Source organism: Carya illinoinensis, chromosome 7 (genome assembly GCF_018687715.1).
Source record: "Carya illinoinensis cultivar Pawnee chromosome 7, C.illinoinensisPawnee_v1, whole genome shotgun sequence".
Taxonomy (NCBI): Eukaryota; Viridiplantae; Streptophyta; class Magnoliopsida; order Fagales; family Juglandaceae; genus Carya; species Carya illinoinensis.
The window spans coordinates 27762893-27784617 of record NC_056758.1 but is presented as its reverse complement, the minus strand read 5'-3'; the positions used below and the strand labels follow the sequence as shown (position 1 = coordinate 27784617).

General features: G+C 36.0%; 1 protein-coding gene across 1 annotated transcript; it reads right to left on the bottom strand.

Annotated features, from left to right (window-relative positions):
* Positions 1–11395: 11395 nt before the first annotated feature.
* LOC122316286 (protein FAR1-RELATED SEQUENCE 5-like) lies at positions 11396–15875 on the bottom strand. The gene is made up of 5 exons (XM_043132818.1): positions 13766–15875; positions 13460–13638; positions 13272–13346; positions 13081–13155; positions 11396–11476 (listed from the first exon to the last, which is right to left on the bottom strand). The coding sequence occupies exons 1-5, from the start codon at positions 15873–15875 to the stop codon at positions 11396–11398; spliced, it is 2520 nt and encodes an 839-aa protein (XP_042988752.1).
* Positions 15876–21725: the final 5850 nt, after the last annotated feature.

The following is a 21725-nucleotide window of genomic DNA, read 5'->3' as shown; positions in this document are numbered from 1 at the left end:
TTGGGAAACTGCGGCAAGTTGTTGAACAAAAATAGTGTAGGGCAGCAACGCATTGAGGACGTGGGGAAGCCGTAGGTTGGGTATTTGAAGGAGGGTCTTGCGTCAACTGTTATTGAGCATCCACGATGCCCACTGCGTGAAAAGCCGCTGGGAACGACCGGAAAGTTTATGCAACACAAGGCCTCGATGTTCTGCACCGCCGACAAGATAGCTCTCTACGACGCTTGCGACCACCGTGACCACTGACCACCGCGACCACCATAAAAGCCATTAAAAATGATGTCAAGATTGCATTTCTTCAGCTTCACGCCACCGCAAGATTACAAGACCCACCAGCACCATTTCGGTACGCTCTTGAAGCTCAAATCGAGTATATGTTGTTTTCGAATCCAGAGAAAATTGAGAGGGGAGTATGGGTGAGGCGACGGAATATTGCATTTATGGAGAGAGAGAGAGAGAGAGAGAGAGAGAGAGAGAGAGAGAGAGAGAGAGAGAGAGAGAGAGAGAGAGAGAGAGAGAGAGAGAGAGAGAGAGAGAGAGAGGTTGAAATCATCTAGATGCTCCAACAACAGCTCTTGATGTCCAGGGGTCTGGCCGGAGTAGGAAATTATGGACTGATTTCTAGAGATGCTAGGGTTTGAGGATGAGGGATAAATGGGGATGGTTTTGACGGGTTGGTCGGTTTCGATGTGTAATAAACCCGTAAAGGATTTAATAAACCCCTCTGTGTAATAAACCCGTTGAACCAGACTTTAGTCGGTTGGGCCCATATTGGATCTGTCGGATTAATCGGGCCAAGCTCTTTTCTGCACAAGCCTACTACTACCCAAGCGGGGTGGGGCGCGAACAGATGGGTGGCGAGGCCCCACCATCCATTCCTAACAACTTTTTATAGGAATTTTAAAAAGTTGTGAGTCTCATTAATGATTAGTTTGTTTTTATAATGATGGTATAATTATTTTATTTATATGTTTGAATAATAAAACACAAATATTGGTTAGAAAACTTAAAACATTATTTCTTCCCTCAGGAAGAAATCTCAGCAGGGGCAAGGGGCGGGCTGACCCTAGAAGGGCCTGCCCCATGCTGTGACTTATATAAATAATTTTTTATACAAATATTTATATAAATAAATTTTATATATTTTTTATAAAATTTGTTAGAGTTATATTCACTTCATTGTATTGCCTTAACCTCCTACACTAATTTTTAGTTGAGTATCACATTGTTTAAGTAAAATTATTGTATTGTCTTAGCCTTCCATATAAAAGTTGGCGTAATAGGTCAATGCAATGCAATGAAGCGAATACAACTCTAAATATTTAAAAATTATATTAGTAGTTTTAAAATTATGGTTATATTTATAAATTTTAATTTATAATTTAAATTATATGATAATTTGGGTTAAAAAATATTTTTTAGACCTAAAAATAGTTTTTAGGTCCAATAGACAATGGGTACTGTTGGATTGGGAGGGGATGAGGTGGATGAGATGTTTGACCCCACCTTACCCAAGAGAGTAGCCCCTAATTTTTTGTCTCCAAATTTATTTAATTCATATTTTTAAACCAAAATTTAAAATTATTAAATGAAAATTTTATAAATATTATTTAATAAGTATCGAAAGTAATTATAATACAGAGGGGTATGAGGAAAGAGGGGAAAACAATTTCAGTGAGAAAGTGTTTTATGCATGTCATGCCTATGGGAATAGCACCATGAGCCCTCTATCTGGTTAGAGTTTTGCTATATACAAGCACAGTCGCGCATTAATCTGTGTACCAATACTGATTTATTCATATTTAAAATTTAAATTGATACTGTTTTCAATAAAATCTATTTTTTAACCAATCACATCACATTGGTGCACAGATCAATACACAATTATGCTTGTAACTATATTTTTCCATCTGGCTATGCCTGTAACGACTATTCAATGAACACTGATGATAAAAGTTAGAAATGTTAAAATGGTATAGCATCAAACGGGCCCTAAGAGAGATGCAGCAAATTTTTCTTCTTACTTAGTTTTATAGACCAAGCACTTATATCTATCTTGGTCTTTTTACACGACATGTATGTTTTACTCTCAAATTCAACATATAAGTTTTTATAAAATAACTTAATTATTATAGTGTCAATTTTTTCAAATTTTTACACCACACACCATCTACATAACATAATTTAATTTATATATGAATGATATGTGGTGTAAAGATATTTATATAGAATTATTTTTTTTATTGGCTTTTGTGGTTTAGTTTTATTATGAGCGGCATTTGTAGTTGAGAAATGCTTGAGATCCCGAACATTTCTCCTAATAGTGTTTTTTATTTTATTTTACGTAGTGATTAAGAAGATATTTTTTTAATGATGTTGTGATTTTTTAAAAAAAAAATATATTTAAAAATACCAAAAAAAATGAAAGAAAATAAATTAAAAAAATAGAAAAAACTTTTTTTGACCTTTCTTGATAGATCCTCACCTCGGGGGATGTAGCACCACTCTTGGGTGAAAAGTTTTGTAGGCCAATGACTCTTACAATATTATACATTAAATAAACTAATAACATATTTCATTGACTACAAAAATTATTTGAATTTTGTTAAAAAATAAACTCGTTTTTGAGTTTGAATTATTTAAAGAGATTTTATATGAACCAATTAATTATTAAATTATTCTATAAATTTATAAATTTTATTTATGTGAATATGAAACTTCTGTTTTATTTTTATTTTAAATTTTAAAAGTCAACATATCTCGAAGCATTTACTCTACATGTTGGTGAATATAAAATTCTAAAGTAACATAGAATATTAAACGTCTTTGTTTTTTTTTTTTAAAAAAAAAATAATAATAGAACGATGTTGGCTCTTAGGAAAACGTCTTTGTTATTAAAAAAAAATGATAATAGAATAACGTGTACATATTAACTTTTAGATAACTCATCGTAATCATTAAAATGTGACGTGGCTGCTAGCAGCTTAAAGGATGTTAAGGAAAGCGGAGCAATAAAATTGCAAAACATATATTCATTGACGAGAAAAGAGCCCTATCATAATAATTTTGTTGTCCAGTTATTAAAATAAATTAATGTTTATTATTTTCATATTTAAAGATTATTTGGATAGTAGATAAGATGAGATAGTTTTAGATAAAAGTTGACTAAAATATTATTAAAATATTATTTTTTAATATTATTATTCTTTTAGAATTTGAAAAAGTTAAATTGTTTATTATATTTTTTATAAAAATTTGAGAGAAAATTGTAATGATAAGATAAAATGATTTCTCGATCAAAGCAATCCCTTAATTGCAATACGGTTATGTAAGATTATTCTAATAAGTGGAAAAAAGAGGCTTATCTGCATATGATGACAAGACGAGTATGATAGGGTCCTTTGTCGAGATCTTAGACACCAAAGTGCCGCGCCCCTCTTTGTTCTTTGATGATTGATGTGAACTGTCACTTGCTTGATTGTGATAATTATGGGTGGTGTTGGCTAAACTCGTATGAGTGTTCAATGTCTGATGGTGGGCGAAATTCTAGTGACTCGGCGTACATGCATGCATGTGCAGTGGCTAAGTGGGCTAAAACGGTTGAGTGGGATAAGGCAGTTAAGTAGCTGGCTGACTAAGTCAGGCACACGTGTCTCCTGCTGGTGGGCTCACCAAGTCAGACACACAGGTGTCTCCTGATGGTGGGCTGACCAAGTTAAGCACATGTGTCACTTGATGGTGGGCTGACCAAGTCAAGCACATGTGTCTTCTAATAATGAAGCACACATGGCTATGGGTGGTTTTTGTGAGCTGGCCGAGTGGGTGGTGGCTGAGTGGTTTAAGGTGTGGTCGGTTACTCCCTACAAAGTATGAGAGCGGTTATGACTAGATAGGTGGCAGTGATTGGGAAGTGGCTTGTGTGGTGGGCAGTAACTGTTAGCTTGTCTCTGACCTTGCTCTAGATTCGACCAGGGTGGCATGGTGCAGACCAGATGCCCTTCAATGGCAACTCGTGGCTGCCTTATGCGATGCCCCACTCAAGCAGTTCAAAATGATCAGCAAGCAAATGCGAATGCAATGCAATGGACATAGTTCACAATGCTGAAATACCTCAACAATGCATTAATGAAATAAAAACAATGCAAAGCATATGTTACCCTGATTCACGAATTGTACAGAGTGAGCCTTCTCCTTTGGGGTTCACGGATTGCACCCAATGAAGCCTAAGTGACAAAGCACCAATGTGTCTATGGGGGCTTACAAGCCAAATTCGTCCAAATGTTCCAAAATAAAAGATAACTGATGGCCTATGTCTTACTTATATTAGAAAGCAAATAAAACGATTACAAAGGAAAATGGTTGCTGGATCCACGCTTCCTAGTTAAGGCCTCATGCTGTCGGTGGCCCATGGGTGGCCTGGATGAACTCACAGCATGGGTTGCTTGCTTATGTGTGTGGGTCTTCAGGTTGGCCTGCCGGGCTAGCCTTGGCTGGTCCATGGTCCTTGCATGTGTGGCCCAGGTTGTGTGGGCTGGGCGTCATTGGTAAGTCGCTGGGTTGGACCATGGTGGGCTTGAGCATGGCAGGCTGCTGCAAGGCCCCACGCACATGCCATGCATGCACACAGTGTGTGCGCATAACCCATGTGTACACACTGCGCACGCGCACTAGGTGTGTGTGTTGGGGACCTCAGTCAAGCCTCCAAACACTAAGGGTCTGGTCCTCGCCTTGTTGATCCTCTAGTGACCAATGAGACTCATTTGCTTGGTGTAGATCACGTGTAGCCCAAAGAGAGCTTGGGTGTGATGGAGCTAGGGTTCAATGGTGGGAAGTATGAATGGTATTTGAGTTAGGTTATCACGGTTTGGGCGATGATGGTGCACGGCTAAGTGATCCTTAGTGTGCTAGGTGCCACTTGTGTGTTAGGGTTGGATGAAGGGTAATCTTGGCTAGGGTTTAGAAATGAGTGAGTAAGGCTAGTGGGGGTGTGTTTGGCTAGGGCAAATGTGGCTTGTGAGATCCTAAAAGTTAGGAATTGTGAAATTCCTCAAAAATAGAATTTGAAATCTTGAGATCTAGGATGACAAGGGCTGGCTGAAAATGAGTAGGATGGATAAGGAAAATGTGTTTTGGTGGGAAGATGAAATTTGAGTGAACCAATCAAGAAAATTGACCAGTCAAATGATGAAGGGAAAAATGGAAGTGAGACTTTTTAGGATTTACGGTTTCGGCCAAGCCAAGGAGGCTATGGCCCAATCTCTCAAGGTGAAATCTAGGGTTTTTGTGGTTTTCTTGGCTATGAGATTTGATGAGTGGCGTGTAAGTCTTGATGAGAGATTAGGATTTTGTGATTTGAGGTAATTGAAGGTGATGGAAAAGGCAAAAGATAAGTTGGCCGAAATTGACGTTTGGAAGATGGGATTCTTCAAAAAACTTTAAGAAAATCTTACGAACATGTGAGAAATCACATGAACACAAGAGATATAGCAAAACTCCACACAATCCGAGTTCCCAATGGAGGATTCGGCCTTCACACTCCAATCAATCAACACAAACTCCACAAAAGCACAAAGATAGAAAATGAAAATAACAAAGGAACCAAACAATCTTTGATTCATGAATTGCACATAGAATTGAAAGAAAGCCTCAATATATTAAATGATAGATTGAATCAACACCGATTCACGAATTATACGGTGAATATCATCTCTTTGGGGATTCACGATTTGCATCCCAAAAGAGCCCAAGTGCATGAAGTACCGAAAATGACAAACTCCAAGCCCTATGGCCAGCCACTCAATGTTCAAAATGCCAAAAAATCATAATGAAATGTCTAAGGGTCATATTTATAGAGTTTACAAAATGGAAACCCCCAAAAGGTCCCTAGGAAAATTAAAATAAAATAAATAAACAAATGAAATAATAATTAATCAAGTATTTAAATAAAATAAATAAAAATAATAAAAATGATAATTTAGCCATAGTGGCCGTGGCATGCATGGCCCATGGTGGGCTAAGGTGGTGCATGGTCTACGGCTAGACTAGTCATGGTCTGGGCCACGGCTAGCTGCATAGCGTGGCATGGTGCCACGCATTAGTCTAGTGGTGGGCACGACATAGCGCTGTGCATGGCCTGCTGATGGTGGGCATGGCATGGTGCCAAGCCTAGACTTGATGATGGGAATAGGGTGATGCCGTGCTGCTGCTGTGGTCTCCAGTCAAGTGGCTCGGGTGGTGGTCCTACATGGTCCGGGCTGGTGGCTTGGGTGATGAGCATGCATGGCCCAAGCTGACGATCTGGACTATGGGGCCGCAAGGCACGGGCTGGAGCCGTGCACTGGTTGACATGCCACTAGCCTCGCTTGTAAGGCACGGGCTGAAGGCGTGTGCTAGATGGCGTGCCTGTGGGGGCACGCCACTAGCCTTGCTTGCAAGGCACGAGTTGGTGCCGTATGCTAGATGGTGTGCCTATGGGGGCACTCCACTAGCCTCGCTAAGTGGTACTGGGGCACGCATGCATAGGTGCACGCTCAAGGGTGCGCGCAAGCCTGCACACATGGTTTGTGTGCGGCCAGCAGACTCCATGGTTGCCCGCTGCGTGTCATGGTCTGAGCCAAGGCATGCCAGCAGACTAGCCATGTGATTGTTCTGACCCTCATGAGTCGTGTCGAGGTGTGGTCCCAAGAAAATTTCTTGGGGGTTGTGATAGTGCATGCAGTCTAGCTGTGCGCTAAGCATGGTGTGACAACTTTGTTTGCGTGCACGCTGATTGTTCGCTGCTTGATTGAGAGTGATCGTGGCCTAGCATTCACCAAGGGCTTGATCTGTGGACAATCAAGTGACGCCAACAATGCTGTTGACGTGATGTCTGGGCATGGGAGGGTACTGGTCAAGGCATGGCCCGTGTCCTCCTGTCTTGGGGTTTTGACAGAGTACCAACAACACCAATAGCATTCCTTCTAGTTCTCTTGACTAGTAAGTGGAGCCATTACTAGGACCGAAGTAGAACCACTCATTCAGATAATCCATTGTTGGGTTTGTGGAGTTTGATTAATTCTTGCGACGATATGATTTGTTGATCCGACTCGATAATGAACTGTCATGATTTTTTTAGTAAACTTTCAATGAGTCTTGAACTACTGAGTGTAGACTTGAGCCGATAATTTTTTACCTGATTTGTGACTCAAGAAAATATGCTCGTCGTTAGCTTTATAGGTTGTTAAAGCGAAGCTCATGCTGAGAGTTATCTTGACACTCATTGAGTAAATATCAAATAAAGAGTTCACTTGAAACTCACTGGACACATAGCTCGAGCAAATAATCTAGTAATTGTGAAATTATAATTTATGCTGTGTAGCTCTTTATATATATTTATTGTGAACAATATGGTTAGTCTGAAATAGAGCCCAAAGTGTATTTTGTCATTTTTCAATATAATAAAATCTTTTGCACTTACTTAGACGTAAACAAGCTGCCTAATCATGTGTAGTTTGATTTATATATATATATGGAAAATGTTACTGCTACCGTTTTATCTTCCCCTTTTTGCTTCTTGCATATTTGCAAGATTCCATAAATCCCGTTTCTTGCATTCCCCTCACCCACCATGATTCTCAAGTTGATCTCTCTATTGCTCTCTTGACTATTTCATATTTTTATGATTTTATGCATGGTTTTTTTATTGAAATAAATGAGTGTTGTAAATATTTTGCATGAAAATTATAGAACTTCTTGTGGTTGAGAAATCTGTATGTGGTTAAGAAGAGTTCAATAAACTGATTTTATGCATGGTTTTTTTTATTGAAATAAATGAGTGTTGTAAATATTTTGCATGAAAATTATAGAACTTCTTGTGGTTGAGAAATCTGTATGTGGTTAAGAAGAGTTCAATAAACTGATTTGTAGAGCACCAAGTGTGTATATTCATCCCTAACAATAGTGGTCCACCGAAATAATTCTCAGAAAAATAAGAAATCTAGACCAGTGATAAACAAGAAAGAAATCAAGAAATCTAGGGTGCGGATACGAAGCCAGAAATGAAGAAATCTATCGTGAAGGAGACAAAATGTAGAGGTTTTGTTTCTCGGATTTGAGGTCGAAAGGAGATACCGGTGCCGGAAATGGGTCTCTTGTGCCAGTCAAAGACAAGTTTGATGGAGGCGAGGGTAGATGGTCGGGGTTTGGGGGTAGTCAATCGGGGGCACTGGTTTGGGGAAAATGAAATGGGTGTAGAGGGAAAAATGAAATGGTCACGGGCGAGAGGGATGCATTCGCGGGAAGCAAATGAAAAAAAGAAAATGAAAGAAATGCCACTGTGGCATGCACACGTCAAGTGGGAACCGAAAGCTGGGTAAGAACAGTAGCTGTAGCATTATCCATATATATATATACTTTACTTTTCATCATTATTTTTCACAATATCCATGAGGTCAACTAAGTTGCTTTTCAGGAGAAATTGAGGTCTCTCTAACATAACTCAATCGAAAATCGAATCGACTTATTTGGTTCTTAAAAAACAAGAGCTTGAGTGTTGAATCTAGTTTTGATTGGATCCGCCAAATTTGATTAATGTTGTTTTGACCCAAAAGTGTACACTTTTTAATGTTACATCAGCAGTATCAATAATTTTTTGAAAGATGTCATTTAAATGTGTAACTTGAAAAATTAAAAAAAAAATGATAATTTCAAGAATAGTCAATTTAAAAATATAAACTAAAAACTTTCTAAAATTAAAATTGAAAAAAACATAAAACGAAGATTTGCTTGGCTCACCCAACATCTCCCCAACAAGGAAAATGCCATTTACAGTCGGTTTGGGGAGCGGCGGTGTAGTCGTGGTCCGACGTGGCACCTTTAAATGAAACGGTTCGTTTCAATAAAGGTAAATCAAGCGGGAAAGCCATTTTGTCCGTGAAACGGTTCGTTTCATTAAATGCCATTTGATGACCAATACATCTGCCACCGACTACCCCTTTTGCTCACTTCAACCCTTCATCTTCCCTTCCGTCTCATCTCTCCTCTCTCATCTCTCATCCGATGCTCCTCACGAAGAACCCTAACCCAAACTGATACCCTTTTGGTCTCACTTCACCCCTTCATCTTCCCTTCCCTCTCATCTCTCATCCGATGCTCCTCACGAAGAACCCTAACCCTTCAATCCCCTTCTCTTGCCTCTTATCTATCCTATGATTTTTTTTTCTCACTTGTTTCGCAAATCCAAGATTTCAGTGAGTCGGTTTCATTTCGCAAGTTTGGGTTGTCACTTTGAATGCGGGTTTATTCTCTTTCGCAAGTCTGGGTTCTCCATCCGAGTTATGTAGATTTCATTCTTGTTTTTGATTTAACAGTGTGGGTTCTCATAGTGTTTATGTGAAAACCCTAACCCTAACCCTTTGATTTCGCATGTTTTTTTTCTCATCTATTTCGCAGATCGAAGATTTGAGTTCCTCGGTTTCATTTTGCAACTCTGGGTTCTCATTTGGATTTCTTGATATTTCTCTTGGTTGTCATTTGGATTTCTTGATATTTCTCTTGAAACAAGTCTGGGTTGTCTTTTAGCTTTGTAGATTTCGCAAGTCTGGGTTCTAAATGAGTGTGGATTCTCCCTAGTGTTTTCGATTTCAAAAGTTTTGTTAGATTGTTTATTTTCTCCCTCCTCGGTTTGTGTGCGAAAGTTTGTTCTCCTTCATCAATGAGAAGACAACAATGTTTCAAAATCGTTCGTCCCGAAACCCTAACCCTAACCCTTACAAACCCTAACTCCCGAAACCCTAACCCTTACAAACCCTAACCCTAACCCTAAAAGCCCAAAATTTGGACTTCGGATTTGGGCACTGGGCAATTGGCAAGACAAGCCACTGAAGCTACGTAAGATCCCCCATTGATATGTGGGAAAGATTTAATTTATTTATTTGCATGATATTAGTGATATTTATCCCTAGTGAATGAATCTAATTCTTCCATTGTTTGGTCTGTAGGTTTGCATGATATTCAACATTGAGAATGAATGCAGTTCAAAGTGTCCAACCGAAGTTGAGTTTTATTCTTTGATCTCTTTGAATTCAAGCAAGTGTATATGTTCTGTTTACAAGCTTACTTGGATAGAGTTTAATTTGTTTAAATGAGATTGAATACCATATTTATTTAAGTGATTGTTTCTCTTGAATTCAAGCAAGTGTATATGTTCTGTTTACAAGCTTACTTGGATAGAGTTTAATTTGTTTAAATGAGATTGAATACCATATTTATTTAAGTGATTGTTTATCTTGAATTCAAGCAAGTTTATATGTTATGTTTACAAGTTTACTTGGATAGTGTTTAATTTGTTTAAATGAGATTGAATACCATATTATTTGCTTGATTGTTTCTCTTGAATTCAAGCAAGTTTATATGTTCTGTTTACAAGCTTAGTTGGATAGAGTTTAAGTTGTTTAAATGAGATTGAATACCATATTATTTGCTTGATTGTTTCTCTTGAATTCAAGCAAGTTTATATGTTCTGTTTACAAGCTTACTTGGATAGAGTTTAAGTTGCTTAAATGAGATTGAATACCATATTATTTGCTTGATTGTTTCTCTTGAATTCAAGCAAGTTTATATGTTCTGTTTACAAGCTTACTTGGACAGAGTTTAATTTGTTTAAATGAGATTGAATACCATATTATTTGCTTGATTGTTTCTCTTGAATTCAAGCAAGTTTATATGTTCTGTTTACAAGCTTACCTGGACAGAGTTTAAGTTCTTTAAATGAGATTGAATACCATATTATTTGCTTGATTGTTTCTCTTGAATTCAAGCAAGTTTATATGTTCTGTTTACAAGCTTACCTGGACAGAGTTTAAGTTGTTTAAATGAGATTGAATACCATATTATTTGCTTGATTGTTTCTCTTGAATTCAAGCAAGTTTATATGTTCTGTTTACAAGCTTACCTGGACAGAGTTTAATTTGTTTAAATGAGATTGAATACCATATTATTTGCTTGATTGTTTCTCTTGAATTCAAGCAAGTTTATATGTTCTGTTTACAAGCTTAGTTGGATAGAGTTTAAGTTGCTTAAATGAGATTGAATACCATATTATTTGCTTGATTGTTTCTCTCGAATTCAAGCAAGTTTATATGTTCTGTTTACAAGCTTACTTGGATAGAGTTTAAGTTGCTTAAATGAGATTGAATACCATATTATTTGCTTGATTGTTTCTCTCGAATTCAAGCAAGTTTATATGTTCTGTTTACAAGCTTACTTGGACAGAGTTTAATTTGTTTAAATGAGATTGAATACCATATTATTTACTCGATTGTTTCTGTTGAATTCAAGCAAGTTTATATGTTCTGTTTCATGTTAGAATGTTGTCATCACCTTCGTCCTCTTCATCCATTGGTAAACGTACTTCTAGTCAACTAGTCTGCTTCTGTGAGGTTGAGGCAACACTGAGATACTCAAATACTCCCAGAAATCCAGGACGGCCCTTCTTAGGCTGTCCAAAGTTCAACAAGGAGGTAAAACATCTGTGATCCAAAGAAGATATAATCTTTTTTGTTGATGTAATTACAGCTAACATTTTTTTAAATCTGTAAAATGTGCAGGGCTTACCATATTGCAAGTTCTTCAAGTGGGTGGATGGTAATTTGGACGTAGATCAATAAATTCAAGAAATAAAGCAATATCTATTAAGGAAGGAGGAAGACCTGAAAATGGAAAAAATAGAGTTCCGAAAGAGAGCCGATGCGATCGAAAAGATGTTGAGCAATATACTCGAGGAGGTTCGGAGACAAGTTGCTGAAAACAGGCAGAATCGCACACTGCTCAATTTGTATTGGGCTGTTGCCATTGTTGTCTCATGCTACTTTCTACTGTCTAAGTGATGTTTAGACTACTGTCTTACCCATTTTTTTTATGTATTTTATTTTAAGTTACCCAGAATTGGGAAACAATATCTATAATGCATTTGAAGTGCTATGTTTCAAGTGGTATGTCTTGATGGATGATGTACTGAGTTGGGAAGCTATGTTTGAGACTTGTAATTCAGATTTTTTTGGGCTTTTTGATGGTGGATGTACTCAGAATTTGAAGCTTTTGAATATGTGTTGAATTAGTTTTAAATGAGAAATGGACCTTTATGTTTAATATTACTGCAATGTATTCTGACTTGAAGGGCTGAGCCCATTTTCACTTTGCATTACTCAAAGCTGCTTCGGATGAGTAGAATGCTATGAAAAAATAGGACTTTAATAACTTTCCTATCCCATTGTGTGATTCAATATTCTCATGAAAACAGGAACCAACTCATAACATCATTTGAGTGCTATGTGTCCATAAATGATGCAATCGGTTTACTTGTTCCGTAACCTACTGTGAAATTCTAACTGCTTCCTCTATTATCCAGATTCAAACAATTCCCATTAATGCAACATAAATGATGATAGTATGGGGCTGAGCTGTTTTGTTCCCAAAGTTTCTCTTAATTGCTGTCAACTGCACACACTTTATAAGACCCGGTTAATACTAAGCACACACCCACCACCCAATATTTCATTCGGCTGCCCTCAAAACTGGGTGACAGTTTATGTGATTATGTAATTGCAACAAGTCCCAACTACAACAGATGACACGTTCTGTTCTTGACAGTTGGTGAAAAATAGTCCTTGACAGATGAAATATTGGGCCATTTAAAGTAGCTGAAAAATAGTATATGATTGTTTCAACCTGGAAATTTCTGGAAACTCAATTCAATGCACAAAATATGGGTTCTAATGATTACAACACCTCACAACAAATTCTTGAGTATTGCAAACTAATCACAGACTTGCAGATACATTCAAAATAACCTTTGTGATGTGTAATTACATTCAATACACCATATATTATACATTTTCCCCATTAATTACAGCTACAACACCAAAAAATATCAGTGTTTAAAAATGGAACAATCTGATTGTTTGATCTGGTTGTGTTCCATCCATACACTCCGGTTGTGATCCATCCAACGTAAATTGCATCTGTAATGAATATTCTCACAAATATTAAAACAATATTAAATGATTACACTTTTTTTTTTTAACTCTTAGCAACAAATCTTACTGTTTCTTGACTCCCAATTACTGTATGCTGAAACTGGGTATTTGTGAACTCGATAGGTGAGCTGTCTGTCACAATCTGTTGAGAATGAAAAAAACTAGTCATTATTCTCTGCTTTCAGTTGACAAAATCCATAAACATATAAATTCCACCATATTTCTGGATAAAATATCCTGAAGACGAAATTATATGACCTGAATATTGGGGCTCTCTAATGGGCCAAATAAATTCCTGCACGTGGCCATAGCTGCTGTATCTCCTTCATCTTGCTAATAATAAAGTAAAAAGTAAAAATGCTATCTAAATATTTGTTTTTCTAAGTTAAACTTTATAATCATTAGAATAATCAAGAATTTAGACAATTTAAGCAAAAACTTCAAACCTGTTTGCGCTTTCCTCCCACTTGTGCTTTCTTCTGTTTCGCTTTGACCTTCCACATTTCTGTCTCCATCCTAGATGCTCTCCTCAAAGATGGTGGTCGTCCTTTCCCTCTAACAACAATTGGACTCCTAACTTGGGGGGAACTATCAACGGCAGTAGTATCTAGTGTTGTAATTGCACCTGTTTGGGGCAAAAACTGTTATATTCAATCAACTATGCATATAGAAATTGCAATTCAATACTTGAGTAGTTATAAAGACCACAATTAAGGAAATATACTAAAAAAGTCATTGCCTTGGAAGCTTACCTGTTTCCGCACAAGATATGGGGCATTGGTTTTGACGATATAATTTAGTCATCTCATGTATCATCTTCTTTGCATTTTCAAAATGCTCATTACAATCCACCGCATAATCTATCATCGCATAACACATATTCAAAAGAATTGAATATCTATTCCCATTTGGCCTCCCATCCGAAGCGTCGTAGCTGCTTCGGATCACTGTGTATCTCCTCTTGATGTCCTTCCTCCATCGGTCTAAAATGTACCGGTCTGGCAATGATTTAATGTCGTTCGATTTGAATACCGCCAAAATATGCCTGCACAGTATGCCCCTCATTTGAAACAACCCACATGAACACTTTGCGTTGGAATCATTGACATTAAGATCCACTGAATATGTTACCAATTTTGTGAACTCCTGAAGACGAACTTCATCCTCTACCAAATAAGTCTTCATTACCCCATCCGATGTCAATAGAGATGGATCCAGATCAAGCACACCGATTACTTGTTGCTGAACTTCCTTAAATTTTGCGTTGGTGTATAACTCTTGAAATTTGTTTTCAATTAGAGATCTTGATACGCAGGGAATGGTGACGCTAAATAACTGGAATTCCGCCTGATTTTCATTCTCAATTTTCTTCTTCAACGCACTGTCAAACTGGTCAACAAACTCTTTCAAGTTAGTCTTTGAATGAACATAACCGTCAAAAAAAGCATTCATACTCTCGTTGCGCTGGGTTGTACTCATTCCAGCCCAAAAGTTCTCTTTTAAGAAAACTGGTACCCAATGATCACGCTCTGCATATAAACTTTCCAACGACGAATTCTCATGTAAGTCGTAAGTGTTAATAAACTCAACCCAACACTTTTCAAACTCCTCAATAGATTGTGTGTCATACACACATTTCATCAATCCAGTTTTCAACCCACTTTTGTATGCAGCATATGACCCAAGCTTCTCAGGGACTTTTTTTAGTATATGCCAAAGGCAAAATCTATGTCGTGTTTCCGGAAAGACAATGGCAATTTCATTTTTCATTGCTCTATCTTGATCAGTAATAATGGCTTTTGGAGCTATACCATTCATACACTGCAACCAAGTTTTGAATAACCATGTAAAGGTCTTTGTGTCCTCACTAGAAATCAACCCAGCTCCTAAAAGAATCGATTGCCCGTGGTAATTTACACCAACGAATGGTGCAAAGGGCATCCTATACCTATTTGTCAGGTATGTTGTGTCGAATGTCACCACATCACCAAAATATTGGTAGGCTGCCCGGCTACGTAGATCTGCCCAAAAAACATTCTTCAACCTACTGTCATTGTCTAAATCCATCAACGCAAAAAACCCGTTATTATTGAACTGCATCCTCATAAAATAATCTCGAAGTGCCCCAGCACCCCCTGCACCAAGTCGCAAATGTCGTGCTTTGTGGATGTAATTGCGACAATCCTTCTCGAGAAATGGGAGATTCTCGAACCCACCTACCCCTACGACAAGAGATCCATAACTTTTATTCAGTCGGATGCCAGCTATGTCGTTTGTGTCTAGGACCCTTTTAACGGTCTCGCTCACATCTCTATTACATCGAAAGAACCGGGATTTTTTTGAGCTTAGTCTGTGATTATGTGTATTATAGACTGTAGTCAACCGCATCTTTCCCTCGACTCTTAAAGCATTAATCATTGCCTTACAGTCCGTTTTTCCTGTTGGACAAGGGTTGGCTACATTCAAACACTTATTTCGGGCCTTTCCTCCCCGTGAACACCCAAGGGTAACATATCTGACACATTGATCTTCTGACCTCTCACTCCTTTGGGTCATCACCCCAAACCCATTTTTTTTAGCATAATTCTTATAATAGGTCAACAAATCTTCAAAAGAATTAAACTCCATCCCCGACTTCGGCTCATCGATGATATCATCACCATCTGATGATGGACCTACCTGTGGTGTACCGGTAGTGCCATCATCGGTTTCCTGTTCATCCGGTCTATCCAAGGCAGTTTCTTCATCCACTCTAGTGGAACTACATGGCTCTTCAGTTTGCATACAATCGGGTCTATCTCCTTCACCAACTCTTGCACTCGTTGCGGAGCTTGTACTGATAATTGGCCTCGGAGGTCCCATCCCAGCTTGAAATGGGTAGCAAAAGTTCATAACCTTTAAATTACTTAATAAATTTTTAAATAATTGCAAATCCATAACGTAAAAGTTGAAAAACCACCTGAATGTTGCTTGGAATTTGGTTGCAAGCTTGATAACATACTGAAGTGGGGGGATTTGAGCTAGATTGCATTAGGGAAGATGGGTGTTCTTCCCCTTTTCCCATGCCCTGTAAAACTTCTTCAATATCTAAAGTTAGTCTTTGATAAGGTTTCAATGAAAATTATATCAAGAATGACCAAGAGATGTTATGAAGACTAATCTTGTATATACTACTTCTTCTATGAAAAAATAAATAAAAAAATACTACTATACTTTTAAAGAGCATAGAATACAATACTTTTAAAGTGCACCGAATAATAGCACATCAATAAAAATCCAGCCTCATTTAAGAGAGGCAATATTTTCTTAGATATTTCTAAACATTTCATAGCCTGCTTTTGGAACAAAAAAACTATTTTGCATCTTCTTACATATATAAAAATAAAACAACCACAATATTTAACAACAACTAGTCCACAATATGGAACTAGAAAATTAATATTTTCACCCAAAATATTTCTACATATTTAACTATATGCAATGTTTATGTATTTTTATATTGTTAACTAAAACAATACGTGCTTAATTCTTTATCACTGTCCGGTATTGATCTAAGCAGTGACCAAAATCATCATAAACACGTATAGTTTCACATGTATCCTCTTCATGAACAACCAAGGCAGTAGCGGATAGTAAACCAACTACAAAAATGCCATCCTCTGTTCATCTAACTAGAAACATTTACTTAACAACAACTAAACCTTTAAATATTTAAACCACAATATTTAATGGCAATAGTTGTATTTTTAGCCACCAAATTTCTATTATCATCTAACTGTATGCAATGCAAATTTTTTTTCTTGTTAAGTAAATCAATACGTGCTTGATTGTTTATCACTAACTGGTATTTATTTAAGCAAATGCAACCATCTAGCTCAGATTTAAGAATGAAAAATGGTTCCTACAGATTACACTCACCAACCAGATCCACGCAAATGATCCACACAGATGACCCACGCAGCTGACCCACGGAGATGACCCACGGAGATGACCCGATATCTTGCCCCACGAACCTGACCCAAACCGAGCCCACCACACTGACCCAAACCGAGCCCACTACACTGACCCAAACCCAACCCACTACACTGACCCAACCCAATTCATTGCCTTGGCCCTTGACCCATGACCCACACCAACGAACGCCCCAGCCCCACCCAGTCCGTTTCTGCACCCACACCAACGAACAATCGACGCATGCCGTGAGTTGGACGCAGTGGTGCCGTGAGATGGAGCTGCTTCCTCTGCAATACTCGCACAAATGCCTGTAACCAAAATAGAGCGGGAAATATGAAACCATTTCTGCGCATTTTCAGTTTTTCTTCTTCTTCTTTTTTTTTTTTTTTTTTTTATCTTTTCTGACGTGGCCTGACGCCATATCAGCCGACTGCGCCCCGCTTGTATTTGACGACTGCCTGTAGAACTATTGCCCCAACAATTGGCCTGAAATTGAGCACTTTGACAGGGACATCTCCCTTAGATATATGTACGGTTATATTTGAATATTAAGGTAATATCAAATGATATATGAATAATAATAATAATTAATAAATAGTAATAAAAAATAGTAATTAACTGTTTATGAATAATAATAAATAGTATTGAAGAAGTCTGCAACTACTTCACGTGCCAAAGACAACCAAGTTCCTCCACTTTAATATAAAACCCGTGTTGCCATGAAAAGGCATAACCTCCCATGGGGCCACCAAATTGACGGTCTCTTCAATCTTGCGCGAGGTTGTGGGACGGCCACGAGTGAGATCCTCTCCTTATAAGTGTTTTTATTATTAATTTATTTTATTGATAAAAATACACAAAATAATAATAATAATAATAATAACTCAAATATCAATTATCATCACTTCAAAATATAAAATAGTAATAACGAAAAGTGATTAGGCAGAGGCAAACAAGTATCTTTTTACATCCCTCATATATTGGCCATTAATCACACATATTTTTCATTCGAAGAGTTCTTAAATTTAATCACAAGTTAATTTTAAATATTCTTTTCTACACAGCAATGAAGTAGGCCGTATATCATAATGTCTGGTAGGGTACTAATTAAGAAGCCACCTTAATCCTTACAGCCCTCCAAAGGGACTTGAATATTTAGAATGCGTTTGAATTGTGAGTTGAGATAAGATAAGTGGAGATGAGAATTAAAAATCTTACATGTTGGGTTAGATATTATGTTTATAATTTTTCGACTTAAAAAATCACAATCAAATTTAGAATCACACAATGAAAAAGTCATTCAATTGGACTATTGATGTACTTTTTCGACATGACCAGAGCTCAACAATATTATCTAATGACCCATAATGATGGCTTGGGTGTTGATATGGTGTTCAGATACTCAACACAATAAATATTAAATAAAATATATAAAATATAAATAAAGAGAAATACAATGATTTACATGATATAGTATAAAGATCTATATTTACGAGTTGTTTGGAAGTGAAATATACTATAGTTGATTATTAGACAATCTTTCAGTCTCTTCATGTCTTTCCTCACGGAGTTGTTAAATACCCTCACGTTTGTAGCGGTTTCCTCCTTTTATAAAATTCATTATTCGGAGGAGCTAGTTTTTACAACGTACCTTATGTTATTTTTATATTTTTGTATGTCAGTTAACCTCTTTTGACCTTATCTTTTCTTTGTTTTATATGTTTTTTTTTTTTGGGGCAATGAGCCTCCAATACACTTGACCCAATTCATTTTATATCCAACATAGACTATTCATGACTATTTTAAATTAGATATATATCAACATTATTAAAAGAAATAATACAATAACTTCGATAAAAATACGATACATGAAATGAAAGTAGTTTAATAAGACTACAATTCATGTATATGACTTCAAATTTCCTTATTTTTATTTCTCAAATATCCTGGATTTATGAACCTATGAAAATTATGTCTCTGAACCTTATATTTATAACCATTGTCAATTGTCATATGTGAATTTTTTAATCACAAACTCATTTATTTATATTATATCTTATTTACAAACTCAGACAATGATCCAACATTGAGTTATAATATATATATATATATATATATATATATATATATAATATGAAGATTCACATTCGTAATGATCATTTAACTGTATCTATCATGATATATAGTTAGATGAATTAATTAAATGTGTTTTACCACTATTTTTTTATAATAGTTCAAATAGGCTTCAATCTCAATATAATTAAATAGTTATTTTGAAATATAACTCGAGATTTGAGCCTTTTATCATTTTATGGATTAATGATTGTAAATGGAACTGGAGCCAATCTTAGCCATAAATACATGCCACCCACAACTGAGGCCTTGTTTGGTTTAAAATCTCTAAACTCATTTCATTTAAGAATATTAATAATAAATTACGCATAGTTAAAGTTTAGTTAAAATTTGACTAATTTAATTTAATATATTTACAGTAATTTTAACTTTAATCACATTTTTAACTGGCTAAAAATAGTCAACTCAAATTGCTGGCAAAATTATTTTTATATATTTTTTTGTGTTCCCTTCTACTAATATGTAGGGTGTTGCTTTACTTTTGAGTGCTTTTAGGGCTGAGCACCGACATTTTGGAGTAGGTATTGTCGTCCTCCGACTCCGATTCCGACTTCTATAGGCTCTACTCTAACTCTAACTCTGACTTGTTGGAGCGGAATCAGAGTTATGCTTTTTTATTAGACTTTTTTCTTTAATTCATTTGATATTTTAATTTTACAATTTTAGACTCTAATCGGATTTGAGCTTCCATATCAAAATTTTTTTTAAATATAATTTCTAATTTGTAAAAAGAAATCCTTCACACAAGGATCCTTCATCCTTAGATCCTTAGAACTTGATACACACATTAAAATCTTAAACAATATAAAATAAAACAAAATTCATACTTGTAAGAAGAAATTTTCCAACTATGATACACACATTAAAAATACATAACCAAAATTACAAATTAAAATCATTTATACAAAATTACAAATTAAAAATACATAACCAAAATTACAAACTAATTATCCATCATCATCTATCCTCCAAAATTATCCAACCAACTCATAGCTCATCATCCATCAAGTTCTAATTTCATCAACAAGTTACAACTTACGACAAAAGAACAGAGAATCAATACAAATTGCAACGAATTTCATTCAAACAAGTTATTGTAGAATCATAGATTGATTACTATAGTCTATACATTACTACTACATGGTATATTAGGTACATTAGTGTTACATGTTATTACAGTAAAAGTGTATTATTTTACGTACATTTGTTCATACTAATATTTAACCCACTATATAAGTTATAGTTATATAAAATATATATGATTAATGTATAAATAATATAGATATTTTTATAATAATAATTAACTCATGCTAGTATATATATTATTGAGTTTAACTAACTATATAAGATATAGTTATATAAAATCTACATAATCAATATTTTAGTTATTATACATTTGTATTACATGTTATTATAAATTTATTATTTATATATTAGTGTTTATCCATTGGTGTTACATGTTATTATGCATTTCGGTATTTATACATTATTATTACATGTTATTATATTTATATGATTAATATATAGAAACATACATATATTTTTATTAAATATGTACAATATCGGAGTCAAGTCGGAGCGGATTGGAGTCGGTTCACCTCTACCTCCGACTCCGACTTTCTTTGAGAAAAAAAATCCGACTCCAACTCTGACTTGTCGAAATCGGAGCAGAGTCAGGGTCGGAGTCGGATTTTCGAATTTCTGCTCAGCACTAGCTGCTTTGTCGCTTGAGTAGCACCATTTTCAATGACCGCTAGTTATTTATTTATTTATTTTAATAAATTTTAATATTTTTTAAAAATAAAAAATATATCTACAGACTTAAAATCATTTCATTAATTATTAAGTTTTATTTTTATTTTTATTTTTGTTTTATCCGTGGTCAACTACAGCGTTCAAGTCGGGTGGCGTACAAGTGTTTCTGTTTACTTTTTATTTGCTATCATTGTGGCATGGGCGCTGCTACATACAGTCCTCTTTAGGGGACTGTATTGCAGTCCCAGTGTGACGCCCCCAAATTCCGTTTGGGATCGGACGGACATTTGAAGTGTCGAGACATGCAACACAAGGTTACCTGCCCCCGTTCATGACATATAAGATGCAATATTCCTAACATGCATCTAACAATATGCAATATTCGCAGCGGATAAATTTTTTCTTTAGCAATACTATGCACCAAATTGAAAATATCTCAAATGCTTAAAACATACTTCATACATAAAAATCCATTGAACAACTAAGATCACAACACTAGTCCAAAATGGTTATGATCCAAAAAGTAGTAGAGATGCAACTCAATCGTACAAGTAGTAATTTACGTTAATTACTATATCAACATTTATGTCGCACCGTCACTTAGTCAACTGTGTCTAGTTGATCAGCTCCTGATTCTCCTTCAGGTCCTGTAACAAGATCTACCATTCGGGGGGAATGGTAGTTGGGACTACCAAAGTGAGATTTGATTACAAATCTCAGCAAGTTAACAAAAAACTTCCATACAGACTAATGATACATGTATGACAGTAAAAGCATAAATGCATAATCAAATTCATAAGTAATTAAGCATAACTTAGCGTACAACATAGCATAATTGACATAGCTTAAATTGAATCATGAACTGAACTT